The sequence below is a fragment of the Phyllostomus hastatus genome, unplaced genomic scaffold (genome assembly GCF_019186645.2).
Source record: "Phyllostomus hastatus isolate PE091 unplaced genomic scaffold, TTU_PhHast_1.1 phas_scaffold_216, whole genome shotgun sequence".
Lineage (NCBI taxonomy): Eukaryota > Metazoa > Chordata > Mammalia > Chiroptera > Phyllostomidae > Phyllostomus > Phyllostomus hastatus.
In genome coordinates this window covers 7,268,522-7,291,888 of record NW_025334018.1, presented here as the reverse complement: position 1 = coordinate 7,291,888, position 23,367 = coordinate 7,268,522, and the positions used below count along the sequence as shown (strand labels likewise).

The 23,367-nt window shown below is 50.5% G+C and overlaps 2 protein-coding genes across 8 annotated transcripts; one reads left to right on the top strand and one right to left on the bottom strand.

Moving 5' to 3' along the window:
* The first annotated feature begins 311 nt into the window (after nucleotides 1-311).
* ANXA9 (annexin A9) lies at nucleotides 312-15,017 on the top strand. Of its 5 annotated transcripts, XM_045817049.1 has the most exons (15): nucleotides 312-440; nucleotides 1,071-1,137; nucleotides 4,991-5,066; nucleotides 5,749-5,839; nucleotides 5,994-6,090; nucleotides 6,666-6,760; nucleotides 6,958-7,071; nucleotides 7,296-7,386; nucleotides 8,359-8,438; nucleotides 8,622-8,681; nucleotides 9,207-9,291; nucleotides 9,432-9,527; nucleotides 9,610-9,668; nucleotides 13,043-13,165; nucleotides 13,366-15,017. In XM_045817049.1, the coding sequence occupies exons 1-15, from the start codon at nucleotides 435-437 to the stop codon at nucleotides 13,426-13,428; spliced, it is 1,203 nt and encodes a 400-aa protein (XP_045673005.1). In that variant the 5' UTR covers nucleotides 312-434; the 3' UTR covers nucleotides 13,429-15,017. The 5 variants fall into 5 exon arrangements, with proteins under 5 accessions (XP_045673005.1, XP_045673009.1, XP_045673006.1 ...); XM_045817052.1 differs by lacking the exons at nucleotides 312-440; nucleotides 1,071-1,137 and adding an exon at nucleotides 5,180-5,283 and having other exon boundaries at nucleotides 4,658-5,066; XM_045817051.1 differs by lacking the exons at nucleotides 312-440; nucleotides 1,071-1,137 and adding an exon at nucleotides 4,659-4,829.
* MINDY1 (MINDY lysine 48 deubiquitinase 1) lies at nucleotides 14,741-23,165 on the bottom strand. 3 transcript variants are annotated; one of them, XM_045817042.1, is made up of 11 exons: nucleotides 23,027-23,164; nucleotides 20,771-20,874; nucleotides 19,888-20,581; nucleotides 19,436-19,493; nucleotides 18,956-19,020; nucleotides 18,159-18,317; nucleotides 17,706-17,808; nucleotides 17,203-17,345; nucleotides 15,969-16,160; nucleotides 15,529-15,681; nucleotides 14,741-15,273 (listed from the first exon to the last, which is right to left on the bottom strand). In XM_045817042.1, the coding sequence occupies exons 3-11, from the start codon at nucleotides 20,506-20,508 to the stop codon at nucleotides 15,193-15,195; spliced, it is 1,575 nt and encodes a 524-aa protein (XP_045672998.1). In that variant the 5' UTR covers nucleotides 20,509-20,581; nucleotides 20,771-20,874; nucleotides 23,027-23,164; the 3' UTR covers nucleotides 14,741-15,192. The 3 variants fall into 3 exon arrangements, with proteins under 3 accessions (XP_045672998.1, XP_045672999.1, XP_045673000.1); XM_045817043.1 differs by having other exon boundaries at nucleotides 20,782-20,874; XM_045817044.1 differs by lacking the exon at nucleotides 20,771-20,874 and having other exon boundaries at nucleotides 23,027-23,165.
* Between the last annotated feature and the right edge of the window lie 202 nt (nucleotides 23,166-23,367).

Here is a 23,367-nt window from a genome sequence, read left to right as displayed (position 1 = left end):
CAATGCAAGGTACAGTCATGTGCTGCATAATGACAGTTCAGTCCAAAGGGACCACATATAGGTACCAGGCAGCCCATTTGGATTACAGTGGAGCTGAAGAATTCCCGTCACCTAGAGACTTCCTAGCCGTCTTAACATCGTTGTGCTGCAGATGTTGTTGCACGAACTGATGAGGCTGTGGTTAAGATGGCGAACAACTTTGATCTGGGTATGAATGAGGACGACACTGGGAACTGAGAGGGGCTTCCCGAGGAACTGACTTGAGAAGTTGTTGGCGCTGGAACAGGAACACACCACTGAAGAAAAGGCAAGAGGAAAGGAAACTGCAGGAGAAGAAAAAGAACCCCTAAAATATTCACTGAAGGGTTTAGCAGGAGCTTTTGAAGACTTCAGCAAGCTTATTAGAAAGTTTGAAAACTTTGTTCTTCTTTTCAATGAAGGTAATAAGAGCTAACTTTTTTTATTGTTCAGTTGCAGTTGTCTCCATTTTCCCCCCATTACTCTCCCCTGCCCTGCCCACCCTCTCCCACATTCAATTCTCCCCTCTCAAATATCTTTTTAATTTAAAAAGTTTATTAAAGGTGTTGCCTTGTGAGTTGAAAAGAAAAAAAGTTTGAAAACATGGCCCCCAACACCAAAAGGCTTTCATTAACAGAGATAAACGTTCATAGTACATTACCTGTGTTAAGGAACAAAATTCAGCTGAGTAAATTTGAAGATCTAATTGGCTTTATTAAGGAATTCATAAACCTCATGAATCGGGAAGCATGGAGTGGGTTGCCTCCCCCACACCCCCAACCCAGGACCTTTTCACTGGGGCAGATGCCCCAACCCACTGAGCCACACCAGCCACATCAGCAGGGGTTTTATAAGGCAAATTACTTCACTAAAGTTGATTGGGAAATTCCAGACTGATTGATTTTAAAATTCCACTCCTGGGAGAAGCTGAAACTGCAATTAGGTTAATTATTAAGTTTTGGTTTGGTAATCTAGCTTATCAAAAATGACTCCATTTTGGCCTTTTTTTTCTTTTCAAAAATCTTACAAACAAATATATGATGAAATAAAAGGAAAAAAACAAGCAAACCACCACGGACATATTTTTGAAGAGTGCCAACTCCTCAAGAAGACCCTCAGGTAGGTATTCCAAAAGAAAGCATTGTTATCATTGGAGATGACATCTCTGTACCTGTTCTTGCCCCTCAGACCTGCCAGGGGGACAAGATGTGGGGGGAGGGGGGCACAGGGCTGTCAATGGTCCCGACCTGTGTAGGCCTAGGTTAATGTATGTGTTTGTGTCTTGGGTTTTAACAAAAAAGGTTTTTTAAAAATTAAAATAAAAAATTTTAGGTCCTGGTTGGTGTGCCTCAGTGAGTTGAGTGCCAGTCTTCGAGCTGAAAGGTCGCTGGTTCAATTCGCAGCCAGGGCACATGCCTGGGTGGCAGGCCAGGTCCCCGGTCAGGGGCATGCGAGAGGCAACCCATCTGTTTCCCTCACACTTCTCTCACACATGGGCATTTCTCTCCCTCTCTCTTTCCCTTTCACTCTCTCTAAAAATAAATAAATTAAAACAAGTTTTTAAATTAAAAAAGCTTATAGAATAAGAATATAAGGAAAAATATTTTTGTACAGCTAGCTATACAGTATGTGTTTTAAGTTAAGTGTTATTACGAGTCAAAAGTTAAAAACAATAAAAGCTTATAAGGTAAAAAAATAGTAAGTTAGGTTAATTTATTACTGAAGAAAAAACTTTCAAATAAATTGTAGCCTGAGTGCACAGTGTTTATAAAGTCCACGGTAGTGTATGTGCAGTAATGTCCTAGACCTTCCCATTCACTCACCACTCACTCACTCACCCAGAGCAACGTCCAGTCCTGCAAGCTCCGTTCACAGTAAGTACCCTATACAGGAGTGCAATTTTTTAATTTTTATACCAGATTTTTACTGTACCTTTTCTGTGTCTGGATACACAAATACTATTGTGTGTACCAAGTGCCTACAATATTCAGTAGAGTAACATGGTGTACAGGCTTGCAGCCTAGGCTATTCCATGCAGCCTGCGTGTGTCACGGGCTGTGCCATCTAGATGTGTGTAAGTGCCTCTGTGATGTTCACACGACGATGAAATCACCTGACCGTGCATTTCTCAGAATTTATCCTCTTCGTTAAGTTTTACATAAAAGCAAGATGGAGTTGAGAGTTGAAAAGGTGTCACGAGTCAACAGTGGAGGCTCCCTGTGTTCCTGTTTGTCCCCCCGTGTTCCACTCAGAGGGACCCCAAATCAGCCATGCCTTGCTCTGAGTGGGAAAGAAAACACTGAGAAGAAATTAGGGGACCTTGATTCTGGTTCCAACATGGTCTTGGGAAGTCACTCCGCCACCTTGAGTCAGTAACCAGAGGGTGGTAGACCAGGACATCTCTAAGATCTCCAACTCTGAAATTCTAAAAATTAGAGGCTGGGAGTAGAAAGTGATTAGTGCACTTGAAAACAACCTCAGCCTGGCCCTGGAGTTGAACAAAGCAAAACCAAGGGACAGAAGATGTGATACCAAGTTTCCGTGGAGCAATTGTAACATTACTCCTGGGCAAGTAGGACTGTGCTTCTGCCACCTGACTGGGGTTCTGCCTGCCCACTCCAAATGCGGAGTTCGGCCTTGCAGATCAGCCAGGAGTCTCGTGCGGAGTTTGGGCTGGGGAAACAAGAGCTCCCTTTCTCCCTTCATTCCCCCCTAAGCCTACTTGGGATGTGTTCCCAGAAGAGACTCTGAAGGGTACAGAACGCAGAAGGCACAGGGACTGGCTGTGGAGCCACTATACTGCGGTAACCCAGCCTAGGAAGTCTCCGGCCTGTGTCCTGAGGTCTGTCTCACTGGGCACCCTTGAGGAGATGCCTACCTCAGGCTCTTACCCTGACCTAGACTACCCACCAAGTCCACTTAGGAACCTGAGGTCTTCAGCAGACTGCATTTCTCAACAAGGGAAGGAAGTGGCTATGACAGCTGTGTGGAGCCAGAGCCTCCAGGATTTCAAGTAGCCACTAGGGGGCTCTCGGTTCTCCGTGGTTACCGATACCTTCTTGTGGCCAGATCTGGGAATGGTAAGAAAGAAGTTGCAGAGGAGAGCAGAGATTGGACCTCCTAGGGAGCCAAGTTAATAATAAGTTATCATTGTAAAATAACATTATAGCAATATTTACTATTGCATATTAGTTAAAATTTTGACATGTGTACTTACCACTCTGTGCCCAGTACTCTGCGAAAGTGCTTTACATGTATTGTTATTTAATTCACACATTCACCTATAATATGATCACTCTCTCTCCGTTTTGACTATGAGAAAAGTAAACTTAGAAAGGTTAAGGTAGTCGCCATAGTCACAGAGAAGAGCAGAATTCTGAGTCTAAGGAGTCTGGCTTCAGGACCTCTGCTTTAACCATTCTGAAATAAGTCCCATTTTTCAGGTTGCCAGGCAAAATACAGTATCTTCATTTAAATTATAATTTCAGATAAACAACAAATAATTTGTTAGGATAAGTATATCCCATGAAATATTTGGGTTATACTTAATACCAACAAATTGTTTGTCTGGAATTCTAATTTAACTAGGTGTCTTATATTTTTATTTACTAAATCTGGCAACCCTACTTTACAAGGCAGTTTTCTCTGTCAGATGTCATCACATCTACAACCTCATTTCATCCTCCCAAGCAGCCTGTCCTCGGGGTGCCCCAAAAAGCCCCCGCCAGCGTTTCCCAATATTCCCCCCTACCCTTTTGGGGGGCGGTAAATAAACAGACACAGACCTGAAATGACTAGCTGTGGTTACAGAACATACCAAGTGGCAGTGCTAGGGCCTGAACCCACGTCCTCCAGCAAAAACCAGTGCGTGATTTCCACTTCAACGGGAGAGAAAAGTGAGGAGCAATAACTGCCCCATGGAAATCTCCCTTCCGGGCAGCTCCTGAGCCCTGCTCTCCTCTGTAGGAGAGCCGCAGGTACCTCCTCACATGACAAAACAGGGAGGGCCTTCCTGGGCTGGGCCAGTGGCAGAGGAATGGAGACAGCTCTCTAGCTTCTGGGCCCAGCCCCCACTTGACCCCACTAGGGAGGCAGGAAGGAGCCTGCTCCCAGGCCCTAGGGAGCTGGCTCTGAGGTTTGAGTAACTGCCTGCTCAGGGGCCCCTAAGGCTCCTCAAAACTGTTCACCTGCCGCTGTGTGCTCTGGCAGCACCCGGCCAAGCTGCGGCAGTTGCATCACCAGCTGCTAAAACAGTCCTGGCAGCCAAAAGGCAATAGAAGGAATCTAAGAAACAGGGACCTGGGGAGCCTCCCCCATCTCCCTGTTGCCTTTCGTGAGCACAGTGCTTCTATCCAGAAGGAACACCCTTTGCATTCTTCTCTCTTGACTCTGCTGATCTGCTCTCACCTCCAAATGCCTGTGCCCTTCCTTCTCCACAGAGAGAAACAGTCCCCTGGACCTCCCCACCCTAGCTGGCTGACTCTAATAAGGCAATAGTCAAGGGAGTTTCTGGGCTGGGACCCCCTCTGGGGTGCAGGCTGGGGTGCCCCGCTGGTATGTGCCCCAACAGGTTTTTCTCTATCAACCTGAAATCAGCCTGGAGCCTGTCTGACCTGCCCCCCCAGGGAGCCGGAGTCAGAGGCAGGGCCAGGTCAGAAGCTGGCCGTAGAGACCGGACTTCTACAGTCCCACCTGGCCCCCCTGGGAAAGCAATGCACAAAGCCTCCTGTGTCCGGGACTGAGCTGCTGAGAAGCCGAGCAGAGTTCTCACGCGTGGGCTGAGGCCCAGTTCCTGGGAGGAGAGATGCTAGGTAGGGAGGTGTTTGCTTGTGGGACCCAGTACAGCCTGGTCCTCTCCCACGTTTGGGAGGGGCCAGAGCTCCAGAAAACAGCTGGGCTGGTCTGCTAGAGAGGTCATCTGACTGGCTGTTCCACCTGGGCTGCACATGCCCCCCCACCCCACCTCTACCAGGCCACACAGGAGCTAGTACCCACACAGGCACGCCACCAGGCTGTGACGACACCCACCTCACCCCCAGCACCTCGGGGTAAGCACTGGACTTGGGCCCCCAGGATCGGGAGGGGTGGGAGCTTGTGGATCACTTGGGAGAGGGAAAAAGGAGTTTTCCTTTCCAACATGAGTACCTGCTCCCTCATCCAGGCACCCATGTCCCCACAAGAACACAAACTCACATCAGCTCAGAAATTGCACCTGCTGACTTAGAAACCCAGCTAGAGACTCCAAGGGTGAGAGGCAGGCAGGAGGTAGGCAGCTTGGTGGGCTGGGGCTGAAGCAGGGACGGTGCTGTTAGGAGCTGGCTCCCACCCCACCTACTGCTCCTGCCAGCTTGCCTCGCCTTTCCTCAAGGGCCCAGCCAGGCCGGGGAAGCAAGAGCACTTGGACCTCAGAAAGGGGTCATCCACTTCAGGCCAAGGGTTGGGAGCGAGGGGCCGGCCCTGCAGTCAGGGAGGGTTTGTTTGGTGCCAGCTTGGGCAGCATCCCTGATCAGCCCTTGTTTCCTGAAGGAGGGCGAGAGGTGGGGAAGGTGGGGGCTCCCCTCTCACCCCTCCACTCGAGCTCCCGAACCTGCCGAGCAGGTTAAGGTCCTCTTTTTCTACAACAAGGGAAATGAACAGGCAATGGAAGCCCAGGTTTCGGGGCCTAGAGGTCATAAAGAGGCCCGGAAGGGCTGGAAATTTCCCGCAGTTGGCTGCTGTTTCCCTCCCCAGGGCAGCCGGCTGCACCATGTCTGTGACCAGTGGGAAAACGGGGCTCTCCCTGACCCAGGAGATCCTCAGCCACCTGGGCCTTGCCAGAAAGGTAGGGGCTGCTGGGACTGTGGGAGCCACTTGAACTTTATCAGCTCAGGGTGTGAGGGGGCTGGGAGCAGGGAAGCAGAGCGGGCCCTGGGGCCACACCAGTGCCCCGCTGGGGAGGCTGTGGGCAGACCTGTGGTGCCTCCTTGCTTTCACAGACTGCAGCGTGGGGGACCCTGGGCACCCTCAGGACCTTCTTGAGCTTCAGTGTGGACAAGGACGTGCAGAGGCTGCTGAGGGCCATCGCAGGCCAGGGTGAGCCCCTTTCCCTCTGCACTTGGGGTGGGGGTCTGGCTTTTTGAAGCCAGTCTGTATACCAAGAAAGATCTGGCAGGGAGGGACTGAGATCTCAGTAAGTGTTTTCGGAATGCCTTAGTTCCTGTATGGCAGGTGCAATGGGAGGTGTGTCACAGCCAGTCTCACAATGCCCTGGGAGCTGAGTCTTCCGTCCACTGATTGCACCAGGAGGAAATTGGGGCTCAGGGAGGCGAGGAGAGGCTTGCCCCAGGCCACACAGCCCACCAGGCCAGAGCTTGAATCCCAACCCAAGTCTGCTGATCCCCAAAAGCTATTTTTCCCGCCACACAGGCCACCTTTGCCTATATTTGGGTAGGGTTTGCATTCTACTTTGGCATCTTATTTGCATCCTCTTTTAAGACCAAATGGAAGTGGGGTGATAGGACCCCTGCTCCTATGCTTTCAGCTCTTCCCGGAATCTTGTTCTCTGCTCCTCTGGAGGCTTCAAGTCTGAGGGGCAAGGGCACCCCAACCCTGTAAAGACCCTGGCTGGGGTGTGCCCAGCATACAGCGCAGCCCTCGTCTTGGTTCAGGCGTGGACCGCACTGCCATTGCGGACGTGCTGGCCAACCGCAGCAGAGAGCAGAGGCAGCTCATCTCGCGAGCTTTTCAGGAGCGCACCCAGCAGGTGAGCCCCCTGGGATTCCCTGGAGCAGTGAGCCGGGGTGGAAGTCCCTGGAAGGCTTGGGCTGCAGCAATAGTGGGCGCCCCCTGACTCCTGGTTAAATGGGGGCGGAGCTTCAGGCCTGAGACAATATTCCCAGACCTCCGCAGGCCTGGGGCCTGCCCCTCGAGCTGCTCCTCCACCGTGGGCTCCACTTGTAGGACTTGCTGCAGTCTCTGCAGGCGGCACTCTCCGGCAACTTCGAGAGGATCGTGGTGGCTCTGCTGCGGCCAGCAGCCCATTTTGATGCCCAGGAATTGAGGACAGCCTTGAAGGTAAAAGGACAACAGGCTCGATGGGGTGTCTGGGAAATGAAGTCACCACCAGGCGAAGGAGAAGGCTGAGTGGCTGGGCTTTGCCCACTGCAGAGGAGGGGACTTGGCAGAGGTCCGATTCCAACGTCTCATGGTGACCCTTAGAAGGACACGTGGTCGGCATCTGCTTTCTGCCATCCTAACGACATGGCCCAGTCTCAGCATGGTCTCCCAATTTCTTGTAGGACTCAGGTTCTGCTGAGGATGTGGTTCTGGAAATCCTTGCTACCCGCACCCCACCCCAGCTGCAGGAGTGCCTGGCAGTCTACAAACACGGTAGGAGCCGGACGGAGCGGGTGGCAGGAGCTGGAACAGGATCTGAGGGTCTGTCCCCTCCTCTCTGGCGCTTGGTCCGGCTGAGCCAGCCCTCTGAGAGCCTGTCTGCCCAAGTTCTGTTACCTGGGGCTCCCTCCGGCCTTCTGCCCCCACCCAGTGCTGGTCTCTCCAGGGAGACAGACAGATGTGATCATGAAAACAAGAAGCAATGATTAACCATCTTGGGCTGGGGCTCCAGGGCAGATTCCAAGGTAATGACAGTGCTGGGCACCGGGACAGTCCCAAGGGCACCTGTGTCATCTTCTCAGCCCCGTGCTGATTCTGCCGTCACGCCACATCCCAGGCTGAACCGAACCTTGCTGCAGCCAGGGGGCAAGGTGGGGACCTGCTCTCTAAGTTGTAGGTGTCACCTCTCAGGCTCCTGGCTGCCACAGGCCTCACCCACTAATTGGAAACTAGCTTTTTCTCACCCTCATCTTCGCCTCAACTCACTTTATTTCTTTTCCCAATTTTCCTTTGATGTCCAGTCTTGACCTATCTCTTAATCCTTCTCCTGCCTCTCTCCCTGGTTGTTTTTCTTTTTTCCTTTTCTCCCTTTCCTGCTCTTTTCCTTTTGTAACATCCTACCTCTCACATCACTTTTCCTTGCCATCTCACCTTATCGTATGGGTTTCCTTATCTCCTCTTCACTGCCTGGCCATGGCTGGAACAGCAGATGCCTCCTGCCCGCAGCAGGTTGGCGCCTGGAGATGAGGCTACACCACAGCACATGATCCCACAGCACGTGGGGTACTTTCAGCTTAGGGATGCGTTCAGGGTGGCCGTCCACCCTGGGAGTAGCAGCCACCAAGCTACTGCAAGCAGTGTTGGCAGGCTTGGAAGGGCACAGTGGGCCAGACATTCGGCAGGTCCTACAGGCATCCACCTTGAGAAAATTCAGGAGGATTCAGAGAGCTCTTGACCCCATCCCAGATTTCCAGGTAGAGGCTGAGGAGGACATCAAATCTGAGACCAGTGGCACTTTGCAAAACCTGTTGCTGGCCCTGGCCAAGGTGAGGAGGGCTGACTTGCAAAAGAAGGGAGTTACACCATCTGGGAAGGGTATGGGGCAGAGTGGGGAGCATTGTTTTGATGTGATGGACAAGAGGGCTTTGTGGGGGGACCAGGTTGATTTGTCGGCCTGGAGATAAAACCTGCCCCTCAAAGAGTTCTCCTGAGAGACTGTCTCCTCCCAGGGGGGGCGTGAGAGCTGCTCCGAAATCATTGACTATAACCTCACAGAACAGGATGTCCAGGTAAGCGGGGCTGAGAGTCTGTGCGGTCTTGCACGTAAGACACCTCCTTTACTGTATCTCAGAGCCAGTGACTCATGCACCTGCTCATGCCACAGACCTGCCCTTGCCTTGGGGAAGGAGTCCTCAGGGGTGTGGTGGGGGCATGGGATGTCAGGTAGCCTTACATCCGAAGCCTTTTCATTCATCTAACTTCTGACTCCTGAACTCACAGGAAGCGAGCTGTCACCTCTTACAGGCATTTGGGTGGGGACCCTCCCCAGACTCTCCCTTGGGGATTACCTACTCCCTTGAGTGCCAGGGTTTCCCAAAGTCAGGGATTACAAACTGCAGGGGCAGGACCCCTCTTGTAGTCCTGTTCCCTTTTTTTCTTTTTTTAACCATAAATAAAAGCAACTAATATACAGGTTAAAATAACTTTTCCATCCTTAATCCCATTTCCACCATCATGGTGATGGATTCTGGGAACATCATAACCTTGGCTCCCCAGCCCCCAATCAATGGTCCTGACTTATTTCCCACTCCCAGGCACTGAAGCAAGCTGAAGGACCCGGCACAGAGGGCACATGGGTCCTTATCCTCACTCAGCGGAATCCTGAACACCTTGTCCGAGGTACACACGAGCCCTCTTGTCTCGCCTGCTTGCTGTAATGATGGGTTTTGGCTGAGGAAAATGGGGAGGGCTCACCCTTCTCTGTGATGACACCCCCACCCCACATTTATCTTTCTAACTCCCTTCCCACATACCGCCAGTGTTTGATCAGTACCAGCGGTGCACTGGGCGTGAGTTGGAGCACACTGTCCGGAACCGTTTCCGTGGAGATGCCCAGATGGCTCTGCTCAGCCTAGGTAGGGGCCTGCTCAGGACCCATGGGTCGGAGTCTCCTGGAGCTGGAGCTTCCTCTCTCCATCTTTCCCTCTTTGCTTCCAGCCTCGGTGATCAGGAACACAGCACTCTACTTTGCCGATAAACTTCATCAAGCCCTCCAGGTGAGAGGGACACTCCTTTTCCCTCTTCCTTTAGGAGCAAAAAGTGGAGAAGATACCTCCTGGGCAAGAGAGAGGGAGTTTCATGCTGCTGCTAATGTGACAATCTCGTATTTACTTTATAAACACATTGCAGCTCTCTTCTTAGGTTTACCGACTGTCTTGTCGAGAGTAGAGGAGCGAGCTGTGGGTGGACAAGTAAGCTAAGAGTTGACCCTAAAGGGTACTCAGGCTAAAATTTTGGCCTGATTAATGTCTAGGTGGCCAACTATAGATATGAATTTGCTCCGGAAGACAGTGCCTTCTGGTTTCAGTGCTGCCAGCATGGCGATGGTGACAACACCAGCAAGAATAATGACGAGAACCAGCATTTCGTAGGTGCTCACGGTGTGCCGGGAACTGTCGGAAACATTGCACGTGTTCCCGTTGATCCCCGTTTTACAGAGGAAAGGCCGAAGCACAGAGAGTTAGATGCCTTGTCCAAGGTCACATAGCTGTTCAGGCAGATGTTCTCCCCGCACAACACATCATGGTCCTGGAGGCCGCTGCACTGCCACATGTCAGTTCCTGGTCTGTACCGCAGGTGTGGGTCTACACAGTCCCATCGCGTGTTATTGCATTCGTAGATACTGAGTTTTTTACAAATTGAAGGTGAGGCCCTCCACCAGCAAAAAGATTAGAGCTCACTAAAGGCTTAGATGATAGTTAGCATCTTTAAGCACTAAAGTATTTTAAAATTAAAATATATATATTGTTTCACTAGACATAATGCTCTTGCACACTTAATAGACTACAGCATAGTATAAACATAATTTTACTATGAACTGGGAAACCAAAGAAACTTGTGGGACTCACTTTATTGTGATATTCGCTTTATGATGATGGCGTGGAATCGAACCTGCAACACCTCCAAGGTATGCCTGTAACTCTACCGTAAGTGCTCTTAGCACTTAGGACCGCCTTTCTCCACACTGGTCACACTTGGTTCCACATTATTCATAATTAAATTGGTCACTTTGGTTGGAGTAATTTCATAAGCAGAGTCCAGCCATTTTGCTCATTGAGCCCAGTCTCCCAGTAGTACAACTGTCCCCCAAAACCTATGAATACTAAAATCCCCTAAAATTTGAATATTATAAAAATAGAATAGCTCTTGGTATAATGGTTGAGAAACCATCATGCCTTGTTGACAGCTATTCAAAAGACAGTACCAAAAAAGCCCCCCAAAACAAAGAACCAACCAAAGACAGTACATAAAAGCACTTGTTTTATCATCTAGAGATTTCCATTTTCACAGTGATGATTATACTTACTTAGTAAAGCCTGCACTATTATAATGAGTCGACACTCAGCGTCACTTGAAGAGCTGTGGTTACCTAGTTTACTGCTGTAAAACAAACTTGTATTGCAGCAGTGAATAATTGTGATGTATGTATTTGGATACAGGACCCACTTTCTTGAATATAATCACCAGACTTATCTTAGAAATAGGAGTCAAAAAAATTATAGGCCTATTTTTCTGAAACTTTTTTTAAAAAGCAGAAAGTCCTAAAAAAAAGTTTGCCATTCAGATGCCAAGTATCTTCTCAAGTACCAAGTCTAGGTTTATGTTTAATATAGGTTTGGTGTGGAGGGCACTTGTGTACCAGTGGGAATATTCAGTTAATGAGTGACTCTTGTTCTAATTCTACAACTTTGGAGTCACAAGAGTTGGAAGAAGGGAAGAATGGATACCGGGGAGCAATGGGCAATCATTATCACAGTACAAAACGGATGATACATGAAGTTCAAAAGGAAGTAGCCATCAGCCCTGGCTGGTGTGGCTCAATTTGTTGCAGTGTTGTCCCTAGACCAATTGGTTGCGGGTTTGATTCCTGGCCAGGGCACATGTCTCAGTGCAGGTTTGGTCCCTGGTTGGAACACATATGAGAGGCAACTGATCAATGTTTCTCTCTCACACAGATGTTTCTCCCCCCCGACCTCCCTCCCTTCCCCTTTCTAAAATCAATAAGCATGTTCTCAGGTGAAGATTAAAAAAATTAAGTAGCTATCAGGACCACTGACAATTAGGTAATGAATCCATCCTCTTTTTACTTCATCAGTTTCTTTTTTGTTTAATCCTCACCTGACGATATGTTTATTGATGAGAGAGAGAGGGAGAGAGAGAAACATCGATATAAGAAAGGAACACCCATCAGTTGCCTCCAGTGCACACCCTGGCCTGACCGGGGATTGAACCCACAATTTAGGTATGTGCCCTGATCAGGAGTCAAACCCCAACCTTTTGGTGTATGGGATGACGCGCCATCCAACTGAGCCACCCAGGGCCCATCATTTCCTTTTGTTTCTTCATGGGAGTTTATGATCTGTGGAGATGTCATGAGTGTGGGCCAAGGGACTGAGCACACGCTGAAAAAGAGGGCATTAGGAAACGGCAGCCAGGGCACAGCTGATGGCACACACAGGATTTTTTTGCAACCAAAAGCTTTTATTTAACAATCTCTCATGATAACCTGTTTATTATAATCAATTGTAATCCATGCCTTGGTCATGTGTTGTACCTCTATTATTTCTATACCGAACCCTCCAGTACCTTCTCTAACCAAAAGACAGGAAAGAAGACAGTGATGTTGAACCCCAGGGGTCCAACAGGGAGAAACTGATGTGTAAAGATGAGGCAGCGAGATGGCCCTGGTGGGTCCAGATCAGAACCAGAAGTCACATGACTCCGCTCCCTATCAGAGCCCCCTGAGCTCAGTTTAGGAGTCGGGCAGGGTGTCCTCCTTGGATCTTCACTAACTTGGAAGTTAAAAACAGCCTTCCCAGCTTTCATGAGGGAAGTCTTTACAGGTAGCAGTCTTTCTTGTGTTCTGAGTACCTGCCTTTGGAGCTGCCCACGACCAAGCCCTGGAGGAGCGAGGCTCAAAGCTAGTTAGTGGCAGGGCCAGGAAAGTCAAATGGAAGGAAAGAATAGGATTCCAGCTTCCTCCAGAGCCTGATCTTCCCTGCTGCATGGTCTTCCATAAGGACAGAGACAACTCTTCCCCTAGATCAGGGATGTCAAACTCATTTTCACCAGGGGCCACATCAGCCTCGCAATTGCCTTCAAAGGACCGAATGTAATTTTTGGACTGTATGAATGTAACTACTCCTTAACAGTTAAACGAGAGCTCGGTGCTGCTGCCAGGTAGAAACAAGATGCCAGGCTGGATAAAACAAGGTGGAGGGCTGGATATGGCCCTCGGGCCTTGTGCTTGCCACCTGTGCCCTAGATGATGTATATTCCTCTTTTGCCTCTACTCTCACCTCACCCCCACTTTCTAGAATCTGTGAGAATCTTACTGCCACCCCACCCCATTCGTTTCTTCCTCTACCAGGGAACTGAGCCCAATTACCAAGTCCTGATGCGCATCCTTATCTCTAGAAGCGAGACTGACCTGCTAAGCATCCGAGCTGAGTTCAAAAAGAAATTTGGGAAGTCCCTCTACTCTTCCCTCCAGGTGACAGCTTCACCCTTCACCTCCCCACTGCACTCCCTGCACACAGCTGAGCTTGTGTCCTGGATGATTCACGAGTCTTTGGTTAATTTGGTGTAAGACTCTGGGCTCCAGACAAGCTCTGGATCAGCACAAGGGAGGGGGCAGAGTGCCTGGGCTACAGAGCTACGGGCCTCTCTGACACTTGATTCTCTTGTCTGCAGGATGCAGTGAGAGGGGACTGCCGTCCAGCCCTACTAGCGCTGTGCAGGGCTGAAGACCTTTGAGACCACTCCGCCCCTCCGTCCGCACAGACAGTCAGGATCTGAGATCCCATGCTTGGCTGAGCCTGCAGGAGACCAGCTGGGCCAGAAATAGAATTGCACGTTTGAGCTTCTTGTTGAGGCTGGAACTCAAAGTTTTCTTTTAAATCCTTTAATTTCTCTCATCTCAAAGTGATACTTGTTACAGTGGTCAGTGGTACGGGTTGTGAAAGCATTCACAAGGAAAGGCAGGTGTAAAGAATCAAGTTTTTATTCACTCTCCAAGAAAGGAGAGGGGCTTGGTGTGGAGAGATACACCAGCCTTGAGGGGTGGGGGCTTTGGGCTTTTATTGGATTATAATTGGATTTTAAAAGTGGGGGTGGGGGTTGCTGTGGTGAGGCCCCTGGGCCGTTGGGGGTGTGGTAACGGGAGGCTGCAGTTTGTTCCGATGTTATCTTCTGCCAGGGGCTGTAGGGAGTGGTTCTGTCTCTGCTTCCAGTAATTCCCAGTCCTGGGGACAAGCTCAGAAGAGTAAAATGGCAGTCATGTTTAACAAGGTCACAGGCGGGCTAGGCACCTGGTGCCACAACAGCAAGTGGGGCTGGCCTTGTCCCTTCCGTACCTGCACCTGACTCGCCTAGCTCTGTCTTGGACGTGGGTTACTAGGAGCTGCTGGACAGTTTCTGCCCTGCCTCATCCTTCCCATACCCTGCACAGAACACCTCACTGATGCCGGTCGGCTTTAGCCAACTTCATTCTTGTTTGTGTTCCCTGATTGAAGTTAGGGTGGAGCAGGACGTGGGTGGGGAGGAGGCCTGGAAGTAGACGTGCGCTGGGTTACTCAACAGGAATCCTGTTTTGGGCTCTAGTGCTACAGTTATCAACAGCCCCTCTCCCCTCGGGGTGTCCCTCCGCCCCCGCATTATTCTCTCTTCCCCAGGAAATTTTAGGTAAAATCACTGAGAAACAAAAATCAGAACAAGGCCAGGAATGGTCAGAGGTAGCAAAGGACCATCTGTAGAAACTGGGAGGCAAGCAGAGGATCAAGCTGCCTCTGGCCTGCCCGGGAAGTCTCAGGTTAGCAGGGAGCACAACCCCCAAATCCGTATCTCCAAAGAGAGAACCCGCCTCCAAATGAGAGAACTATTTCCCAAAGAAGACCTATCAAAAAACAGATCAACAAAAACAAGGAAAAACAGGCTGTGGTTCCCCCTGCTGGCTCTGTCCGATGTGACAGGCAACCCCTCACACCTCTTTCCCCTCCCCCGCCTTTTGCATTCCTCCATGGGGTCAAATACTTAACCCCATTGATACAGGGTAAGGACAAACAACAGATCTCAGGAATCAGGTTTTATTTCCAAACCCCTAGGAAGGCATTACAGATAATGGAGATAGAAATCCAAACCAAATCCTGAAACAAGGGGGACGGACCTGCAGGATGGCCAGAGGACCCAGTCAGTGAGGGTGGGAAGCCAGGCAGATGCTGTCTAGACAGGGACCTCACCCTGGAGTCTCCACAGTAGTGTGATATTCTGGGACAGGGGAGTAGGGAACCAGAAGTCCTCACCCCACCAGTCCCACTGTTGCCCTGGGTAATTGGGAGGGAGAGAAGCCGCAGCACTTGAGGGCAAGGATGTCGCTGAGTGTGATCTTGACATTTACTGCCTGCTGTGATCCCCAACAGTCCATAAATAAGTTACCCTGCATATCTCAGGGGCTGACCTAGGGGAGCAAGCAAAGTAGCCAGAGCCTCTGAAAGGAGAGGCAGGGCAGCCCGGCAGCGAGCGCTACAGGAGGACGCAGTCGGACTCTGGCTTTGGCCTCCGCCGGCGCTCTCCGGCTGGGCGTCCGGGCGGCGCTCCTCTCGCCTGTGTGGGATTTAGCAAGTGGTCATCGGTTTGAACAAGTTTGAATGAGCACAAGAACAGAGATTCTAGATGGTAGCAGGGTCAGGACTGGGAGGGTCAGCGGGGAGAGAAAGATAGGAAGGGACCCAGACAAGAGAAGGGCCCCAAGGGAAATCTCGAAGACACGACTGCGGGAATAACAATAACCAGTGTCTGGACGGGGAGAAGCAGGGGTGCAACACCCGGCAGGTGGAGCAGCGAGTGCTAGGGGCTCACCTGGGGCGACGGGGCCCTTGCTGGCACAGGCTGGACCCCTTGTTGCTGTTGGTACTCCTCTTGCTGAAGTTGCTGGGCCAGCTCCAAGTCGCTAAGACCCAACGTGCCTTGTGGCTGCTGCTGCTGCTGCAGGGACAGGGCAATCAGGTAGTCCTACAGAGAGGGGAAGAACAGGGTGGTGAGGTGGGCTGTGGCCTGGGAGATATTCGAGCTAGGTTGAGGTTTCCAAACTAGTTTTTCCTCATCCTTCAACTTCTCTGGTTCCCCCTCCTCCAGAGCAGCATACACAGCCAAGTGTATCTCTATGGTGACAGAGAATATACACCAAGCATGGAGATGGTCCCAAGGAAACAGAGCAAAGGGGCACAGGTGTCCGATGTTACCATCTCTAGACGAGAACAGTGCATGCAGCTGGCCAATGCCAGAAAAGTCCCACACACCTGGTCGACCTGCCGCTGCTTTTCTGGGGAGCCACTCCCACCTTCTGCTCCAGGCCCCTTGCCCAGGGAGTGACTTAGGTGGAAGTCAGAGTCACAGAAGCAGCTGTCCCCATCCACATTGTGCAGGCTCTCCCACACCACTTGCTCCTCCTGCAGAAAGCCCTGGTCAGTGACCAGTAAGTACAGGTGACTCTGCAAGGAAGACGACAGCACTAATGAGCGGGATAGGCGACATGGAAGCAGTTTGCTGCCCAGAATCACCTGAGATGCACAGAGACCATTTGACCCAGTTGGTGTACCAGGGGGAATGTGTCAGTGTCAGAGCTTGTGGCTCTTTCATGAACACACGTGGCTGAGGGGGGAGGGAAGGGACGTCTGAGTGTACGGTCTGCTGCGTGGGAGTATGGTGGTCACTGTGGCCAAGCACGGAGTCCTCAGAGCTGGGGTCCCACACGAGATCACGCTTCTACCCCACTTCCCGTTGTTCTCTGGACTCACCCAGTGCTCATGAGGATAAATCTTTGGAGAACCAAAGACCCCTCCCTCTTCTCTCAATTCCTAGAGGGCTTAGATAATTTCTAACTTGGGAAGACTATAGCATTTTTCAAAAATTCCATTCTGCCCTGGCTGGTGTGACTCAGTGGACTGAGCGCCAGCCTGCTAACGGAAAGGTCACAGGTTCGATTCCCAGTCAGGGCACACGTGTGGGTTGCAGGCCAGGTCCCCAGTTAGGGGTGTACAGGAGGCCACCAATCAATGTATCTCTCACACATCAATGTTTCTCTCCCTCTTCCTCACTCTATAAATAAATAAAATCTTTAGGAAAAAAATTCCTTCCCAGGAGAAGATTATACTTTCCTGTCGCACTCATGGCAGGCCTTTTCCCTTACAGCTTGCTCTGGCCAATGAGGTGTTGGCAGAAATGACACGTGTCATTTCAGGCAGAAGCACTAAACGTGAGTACGTGGTGTCCCTCCTCCATTCCAGATAAAGGCTGTTTTGTCCACCTGAGATCCAGAGTGAAGACAATGGGAGAGAGCTACAGCCAGCCTGCAGTGGACATGCAGCATGAGAGAGACATAAACCTACCCCGTGGCTAGCCACAGGGATTTTAGGGGTCATTTGTTACCAGAGCCCAATCTACCCTGTGCTGGCTGCAACACTGACCGGGAAGAAAAAGGGATGAGAAAATAAACAGCATTCCAACCCTCCCCCACCTGCACTGCCTCATCACCTTGTGCTTAGTCATAGTGCTAAAGTGGTTGTTTCGGAAAAAGACGCTAAGTTCACCCTCCTTGGCAGCTGCGGTGAGCTCACACAGTCCGTGGTAGGTCAGCTGGGCCGCGGTGGTCTCCAGGAACTGTTCTGCAATCAGACCTGCCACGGGGCACAGAGCGGGGGTGGGGCCTTGGCTTGAATCCAAAGGCCACAGAAAGAAGGATCATCCAGAGAGTCCCTGCCCAAAGGTCTGGGGATGGTCCCACGTTGTGTAACCCGTCCCCTGAAGCCTGGCTCTGTTTATTCATTCAACCAACAGTCACTGAGCAGCCACCTTGTGCCAGGCACTGCACTAAGGGTACACATCAGTTAACTGACACTGTTCCCCAAACTCCCTCTCACGGCATTTACATTCTCAGGGGATGTGCTGGGGGGAGACAGACAATGAACAACAAATCTAAGTGGCCACCATTCCCCCCACATGAGATCCACGGAAGGAGGAGACGGGTGGGACCTCACCTTCTGTGACGAGGTTGGTGTCGCTGGAGTGCTTGCAGGTGATGATCTTCTCTACCAGCTGATTGTAACTCAGCTTCCCAACTGCACTCACAGCCTCAGGGCTCTGCATGGGCAGTGGAGCAGGGTGGTACGGAAAAAAAAACTCAGATCTTTTTAGGAAGGAAATGATGAACCAAGCCCACAAGGACTGCAACCCTACCACCAAAGGTTCCTGAAACGTTTGATGTCTAAAGAACTACAAATGGTTTGCTTGTATTTGAATGTTACCAAATTTTTTTTTCTTAATTCAAAGAATTCTCCATTGGATCTTGCCTCTATACCTCATTCCTCTCCCAAGCCAATCTAAACCCCTACCTCCCTAACCCCCATCTCCCTAAGCCCCACCCCACAAAATTATGCTTCTCTATCAGCTTGAACTGTGTAAGAGCCTCATTTGGGCCCTGTCGCCCTCACCTGTGGATCAACAAGCCAGCCATGGTACAGAGGTATCCCTAGTAGGTCGAAGATACTGCACTCGGGCGTATACTCAAAATCCGAGACACCTGTGAACCGCACGTTGACATCCAGGCCTGTGGCCAGTTTAGGCAGCACTGTCATTGCATCGTCCACATTCTGGAGGCAGAAGAGAAAACCATGGGTATGTTAAGTCAACACATTGTATGTCTTAAACTTACACGATGTTATATATCAATTATAGCTCAAAGAAGGTGGGGGAAGAAAAGAAAATGATGGTCTAGCCTGCCCCCCGCATTCCACTTCCACCCCTAGAAGTAAAAAATTAATCTTGTTGCTTTTCATCCCTGGTTCCTTTATAAGCCATACCATTCCTTCCCCTGCCCCAACCCTTCTTTATCTTATATAATGAACATATTTTCTAGGACAGAGATTTACTCTCCTCTTCCTCCTGAAGGAAGAAATTATGGTTCAAAAAACCCTCTTTTAAAAAAATATATATTTTATTTATTTATTTTAGAGAGAGGGGGAGGGAGGGAGAAAGAGAGGGAGAGAAACATCAGTTGGTTGCCCCTAGCACACCCCCAACCAAGTACCTGGGTACCTGACTCACAACCCAGGTTTGTGCCCTGACTGGGAATTGAACCAGCAACCTTTCAGTTTGCAAGATGACGCCCAATCCACTGACCTACTGTAGTCAGGGCACCAAGAAACCCTCCTGAGAATGGTGTCTCTTAATAGCCTGGCTGTCTGCTTACAAGCCCGCAAACCCCTTTGTCCGCAGGCCTTTGGCTTACCTGCTGAAAATTAAGCTGAAGTCCCTCTGACTTCTCCTGGGGCTTGATGGACAAGAGGCAGTCTCCTATAAGACAGGATTCTTTATCAGCCTACCCCGCCAGTTGTCCCCAAAGCTGCTTCCTCTTCTGGAGAACAGATGGGGGTGATGTCACAGAACCACAGCTTTTCAGAGCTGGAAAGGGCCTTAGGATCTAACCCTGACCTTTCAGTTCTCAGAGGAAGAAATAGGCTCACGAAGATGAAGGGCCCACCCAAGGTCACATGTGCAAGGTAAGGACAGAATCGGGGTTACAACCCAGGACACCTGACACCTTGACTTTTGCTTTTCATGGCCCAGCCTTACAGAGATGCCCCCAAGACCTTCACCCTCCCCGACACACCAGAACCCCTAATGGGAAGTCCCTCAATATTCTGGATTTCCACCTGAATGGTAGCGCCTCTAATTGTGTGTGATTCCTCTTCGAGGCCCAGTCACTCACCAAGATGGGCCATGAGCTCATCTGATGTGATCACTTCCTTCTGAGGGGGCAGCTTTACCTGGAGGAAGAGGGGCGATCAAGGGGTCGGCCATGAATGTGCCTCCCTTCCCAGAGCACGGAGGGAGAAACCCACGGAAAGGCAGGGGGAGGACAGGGGCTGTACAGCGGTGGATGTGGTGGAAAGAGGCTTGTAAAGCAAGCAAGCAAGCAAGGGAGTGAATGTTAAATACTGCAAGGCCTTCCCATTTGCTAGAAAGAAGATATAGGAGTAGGACAGAATGGTTTGTTTCGTTTTTATGAGCATATTATCTCATTTGTTCAAGCTGGAGAGATAGCAAGAGTAATCTGGAAAGTTTTGACTGGTTTGAGAAAGTCAGGATGACCAAGGAGGTGGGTCAGGAACAGTCCTCTACCCCACACTTTCTCTGAGCCCCAGCCAAACTCCCTCTTACCTTCCACTGGAGAAACAGGATGTTCATGATGGCGAGGAGAGGACAAGGGCCGTTAGAGCTCTGGGTGATGACGGGTGTCCGTGCTCCCTTCCAGGGGATCCACTTCACACAGTAGAAATCCAGCTCGGGCTGTCGGGCCCTGGGGGACTGGGGAAGCTCCTGGGGCCTGGAGTGCACCCCCACTGTCTCTGCTTCAGGTGGTGTCTGGTGGGCTGGCCCCAGCTGGTTTGAGCTAGCATCAGGTGGAGGGGACTCAGGTTTATCCTGGCCCTGGACTGGCAGTGACCCTTGATCTTCTGGCTCCTGTTCTCTAGCTGCTTCATCAGCTTCTCCGGTCACCCCATCAGCTTCTCTGGGCACCCCATCAGCTTCTCTGGGCACCCCAACAGCTTCTCTGGCCACCCCAACAGCTTCTCTGGCCACCCCAACAGTCTCTCTGGCCGCCCCATCAGCCTCTCCAGCCACCCCAACAGCCTCTCTGGCTGCCCCATCAGCCTGTCCAGCATCCTCGTCCTGGCGGTGCTCTTCCGGTTCTGATAGCACCTCGTGGTTTTCAGGGCTGACTGCTTCTGCAGTCCTGGCCTTGACAGAGATCGGGTGCTCAGGTTGATGGTTTTCCATGGTCAGAAGAGGTCAACTGGGGGCCACCAAAGGACTTTACAGTCCTCAGGGAGTTGCCCAGTCTAGGCTTGAACTGCAAAAGAGAGACCATCCAATAAAAAAGAAATCATTGGGCTGGAAAGCAAATAGGCCCAGAGAAGTCTTAGAAAAGGAATGTGGTACGGAAGGCTGGATAATGTCCGCAGCCACTCCTAGAGGGGGAGATTAGTGTCTCTGTCAGCTTGGGTAAACAGAAGAGCAGCCCCAGGCTGGGACCTTTCACCTTTAACTTGCCGTGATCAGATGGGGCCAAGGAGTGTACAGGGCTTTCAGGTTTGGGAGGGACGATTCCAGTGGGATTGAAGACATCGGGTGGGGTCGGCTTCCCTGAAACAGATAAGGACAGGGAATGCAGAAAAGACAGAGAAAGGGAGAATGAAAGGAGAAAGACAGAAGGGAAAGAAATGGAGAAAGAAATGTTAAAATTATGCTAATGGTTATTTAACAGGGCATTCTTCAGGGGCGTTCTTCAGCTCGCTCTGTAAGGTTGGTAGCCCCACCTTAGCCCATGCGGAGGTAATTCCTCCAGCCCTAGACCAAGCCTCACCCCTTGGCTGTTAGGGGATCGTGCTGCGCACACAGGCTGCTTGAATCCTGAGGGCTACCTTTCTCTGCCTAGTGCAGGGGCAGAAAGATGAACAGTCACGCAGGGCTTGGTGGGAAGAGGGGAAAGGCGGAGAGTCCGCACCATGCCCCTAAAAATGAAACACCATTGAGAAAGAATTCCTCCTCAAAGGATTTCACTGAGCTTTACACAATCTCAAACCACAACAAAAAGGTCTTGGGAGGGACTTCCTGTAGGTCAGAGAGGGGAAATGTAGGCTCTAGGGGCTGGAATCAGAGATTGTGCTAATAAATAACTTCAGGTTAGGAGCACAAAAACCACTGTCCACCCCCCAACCCCCTCCTAATTTTTTCAGTAAGCTTTTCTGCACAGCTAGAGTTGAGATGCCAACTTCTCCTCAGTTCCTTTTTGCTCCCCAAACCACCTTAATTCACAGATACTCTTGCCACTATGTATATAGAATACAAAATGCTGATTATCAATTTGCATAAAAAATACTCCCTCTACATTCATTTACATGTGCATATGTTCTTTCTATCTATTCCCATCTAGGTGATTTTAGATGTGAACACTGGACCTGTTTAACCTGCTCTTCACTGGCACTAAACATCAAGTTCAGCAGGGACAGACATTTAATTAATGCTGTGCATAGTAAACCATAAAAAGCCACAAACCCCACCCTTTGAAAAACATCTGCCCTCTGGAAAACATACTCCCCTCACCCCTGACGCGGTAAGAAAAGGTGAGGAATTAAATTTGTCAGAAATCTTGTCTTCTCTGGCTTCTTCCTAACTTGAGACCATGCTTCCTGTAATCCTGCAGGAATCTAGGGCAAGGGTAAGGCCTGGGAGATGAAGTTGAGGAACATAAAAGTTAATGCAATATGCCTAGTCACTCAAATTGATCATCCTCCTGATTCAGACATAATTTATGCTAACCGTACCTCATTTACATGTTGTTAATTTAGAATCAGAGTAGCAGAAATTGCCTACAGGCCTGACACTCAGTTTTTCTCTATTTCCTTCTTTCTTCACCTCCCAAATGACACTTAGGATGAGCCTGGGAAAGTTTAAACAGCTTAGAGAAAAGTAGATAAGAAGCAGCACTTCTTATCTTCTCTGTATAATGCCAGAAGTGATCAATGATGAAATGGGGGCTGTGCAGCTGCTTGTCTGGGGGGATGAGCCAAAACAAACCAGGTGCTGGACATGGGAAGGAGCTGGGTCTCAGAAAAACTGGGCAAAGCTAAGTGGGCTAAGTCTTAAAAGGAGGGGCAGGAAACAGAATGGAGGGTTTCCATCCACGAGGTGCACACCTGGTGGGGTGGGGCACAGGGTGTTTCACAGCAGCAAAGGATGAGGGGAGGGAGCTCAGGCCAGTCAGGATTCCATTCTTTTCCTCAATTCAAGTCCTACACGTTGTCTCCAGCAGGAATTATCTCTGCTTGAGTGTGAGGGAGTTAAAATAGCCCTGGCTCCTCCCTAGCAGTGGCACTGAGTAGCCAAAAGTTGGAAGAAGCCTATAAAAAGGGTAGGGAGCTTCAATAACCAACCCCCCACCTCTCCACCAAGGAACTTTCCTCCCTGCAAGTCCCTTACTGTCCCACTCCATTCTCCTTTTCTGTCTGACCCAAATCTTCAAGCAACTAAAGGTTTAAATTGTCCCCTTAGAATAAGTCAACCACCACTACAGTGTTTGCTTGTAATGTGGCGGAGGAGGTTTCAAATGCAGAAAGTGAAGGGACCAAGCAGCACCCTCTTTACACAGTCCCCTGCCTTACTCCTCCCAGAGGCCAGACCTGTGGAGACCAGAGGTGGAAGGACAGTCAGTGTCACCTCCCCAGAGATGGAGAGGAAAAAGAGAACTGGGGATAGGAGAAGAGGTGAAGGAAATGGGTAAAATAAAGTTTTTTACCTTAAAGAAGGTTGTTCCAGGACTGAGGAGGGTTCCGCTCGGCAATCGGATGGGGCCGGTGGGTACAAGGAGGGGGGCGCCACAGTCCCAGCTGCCTTCCAGCTGTCAACGCCAGAGCTTTTACAAGGTTTACCAGCGGCGGTCCTGGCCGGGTCCTGGCCACTTCCGGACTCACGCCCAGGATCCACGGCAACGGGGGAGGGCGACGGCAGGCAGGGGTGCAGCCCAGGTGCTCCCGGCTTGCTCAGAGCGTGTCTTCGAGATTCCTGAGTCGCCGAGTCTAGGGCGTGCGCTCCAGGCCCTGACTCCAAACTGGTTTTCAAAGGGAGTTTAAGGTTTTT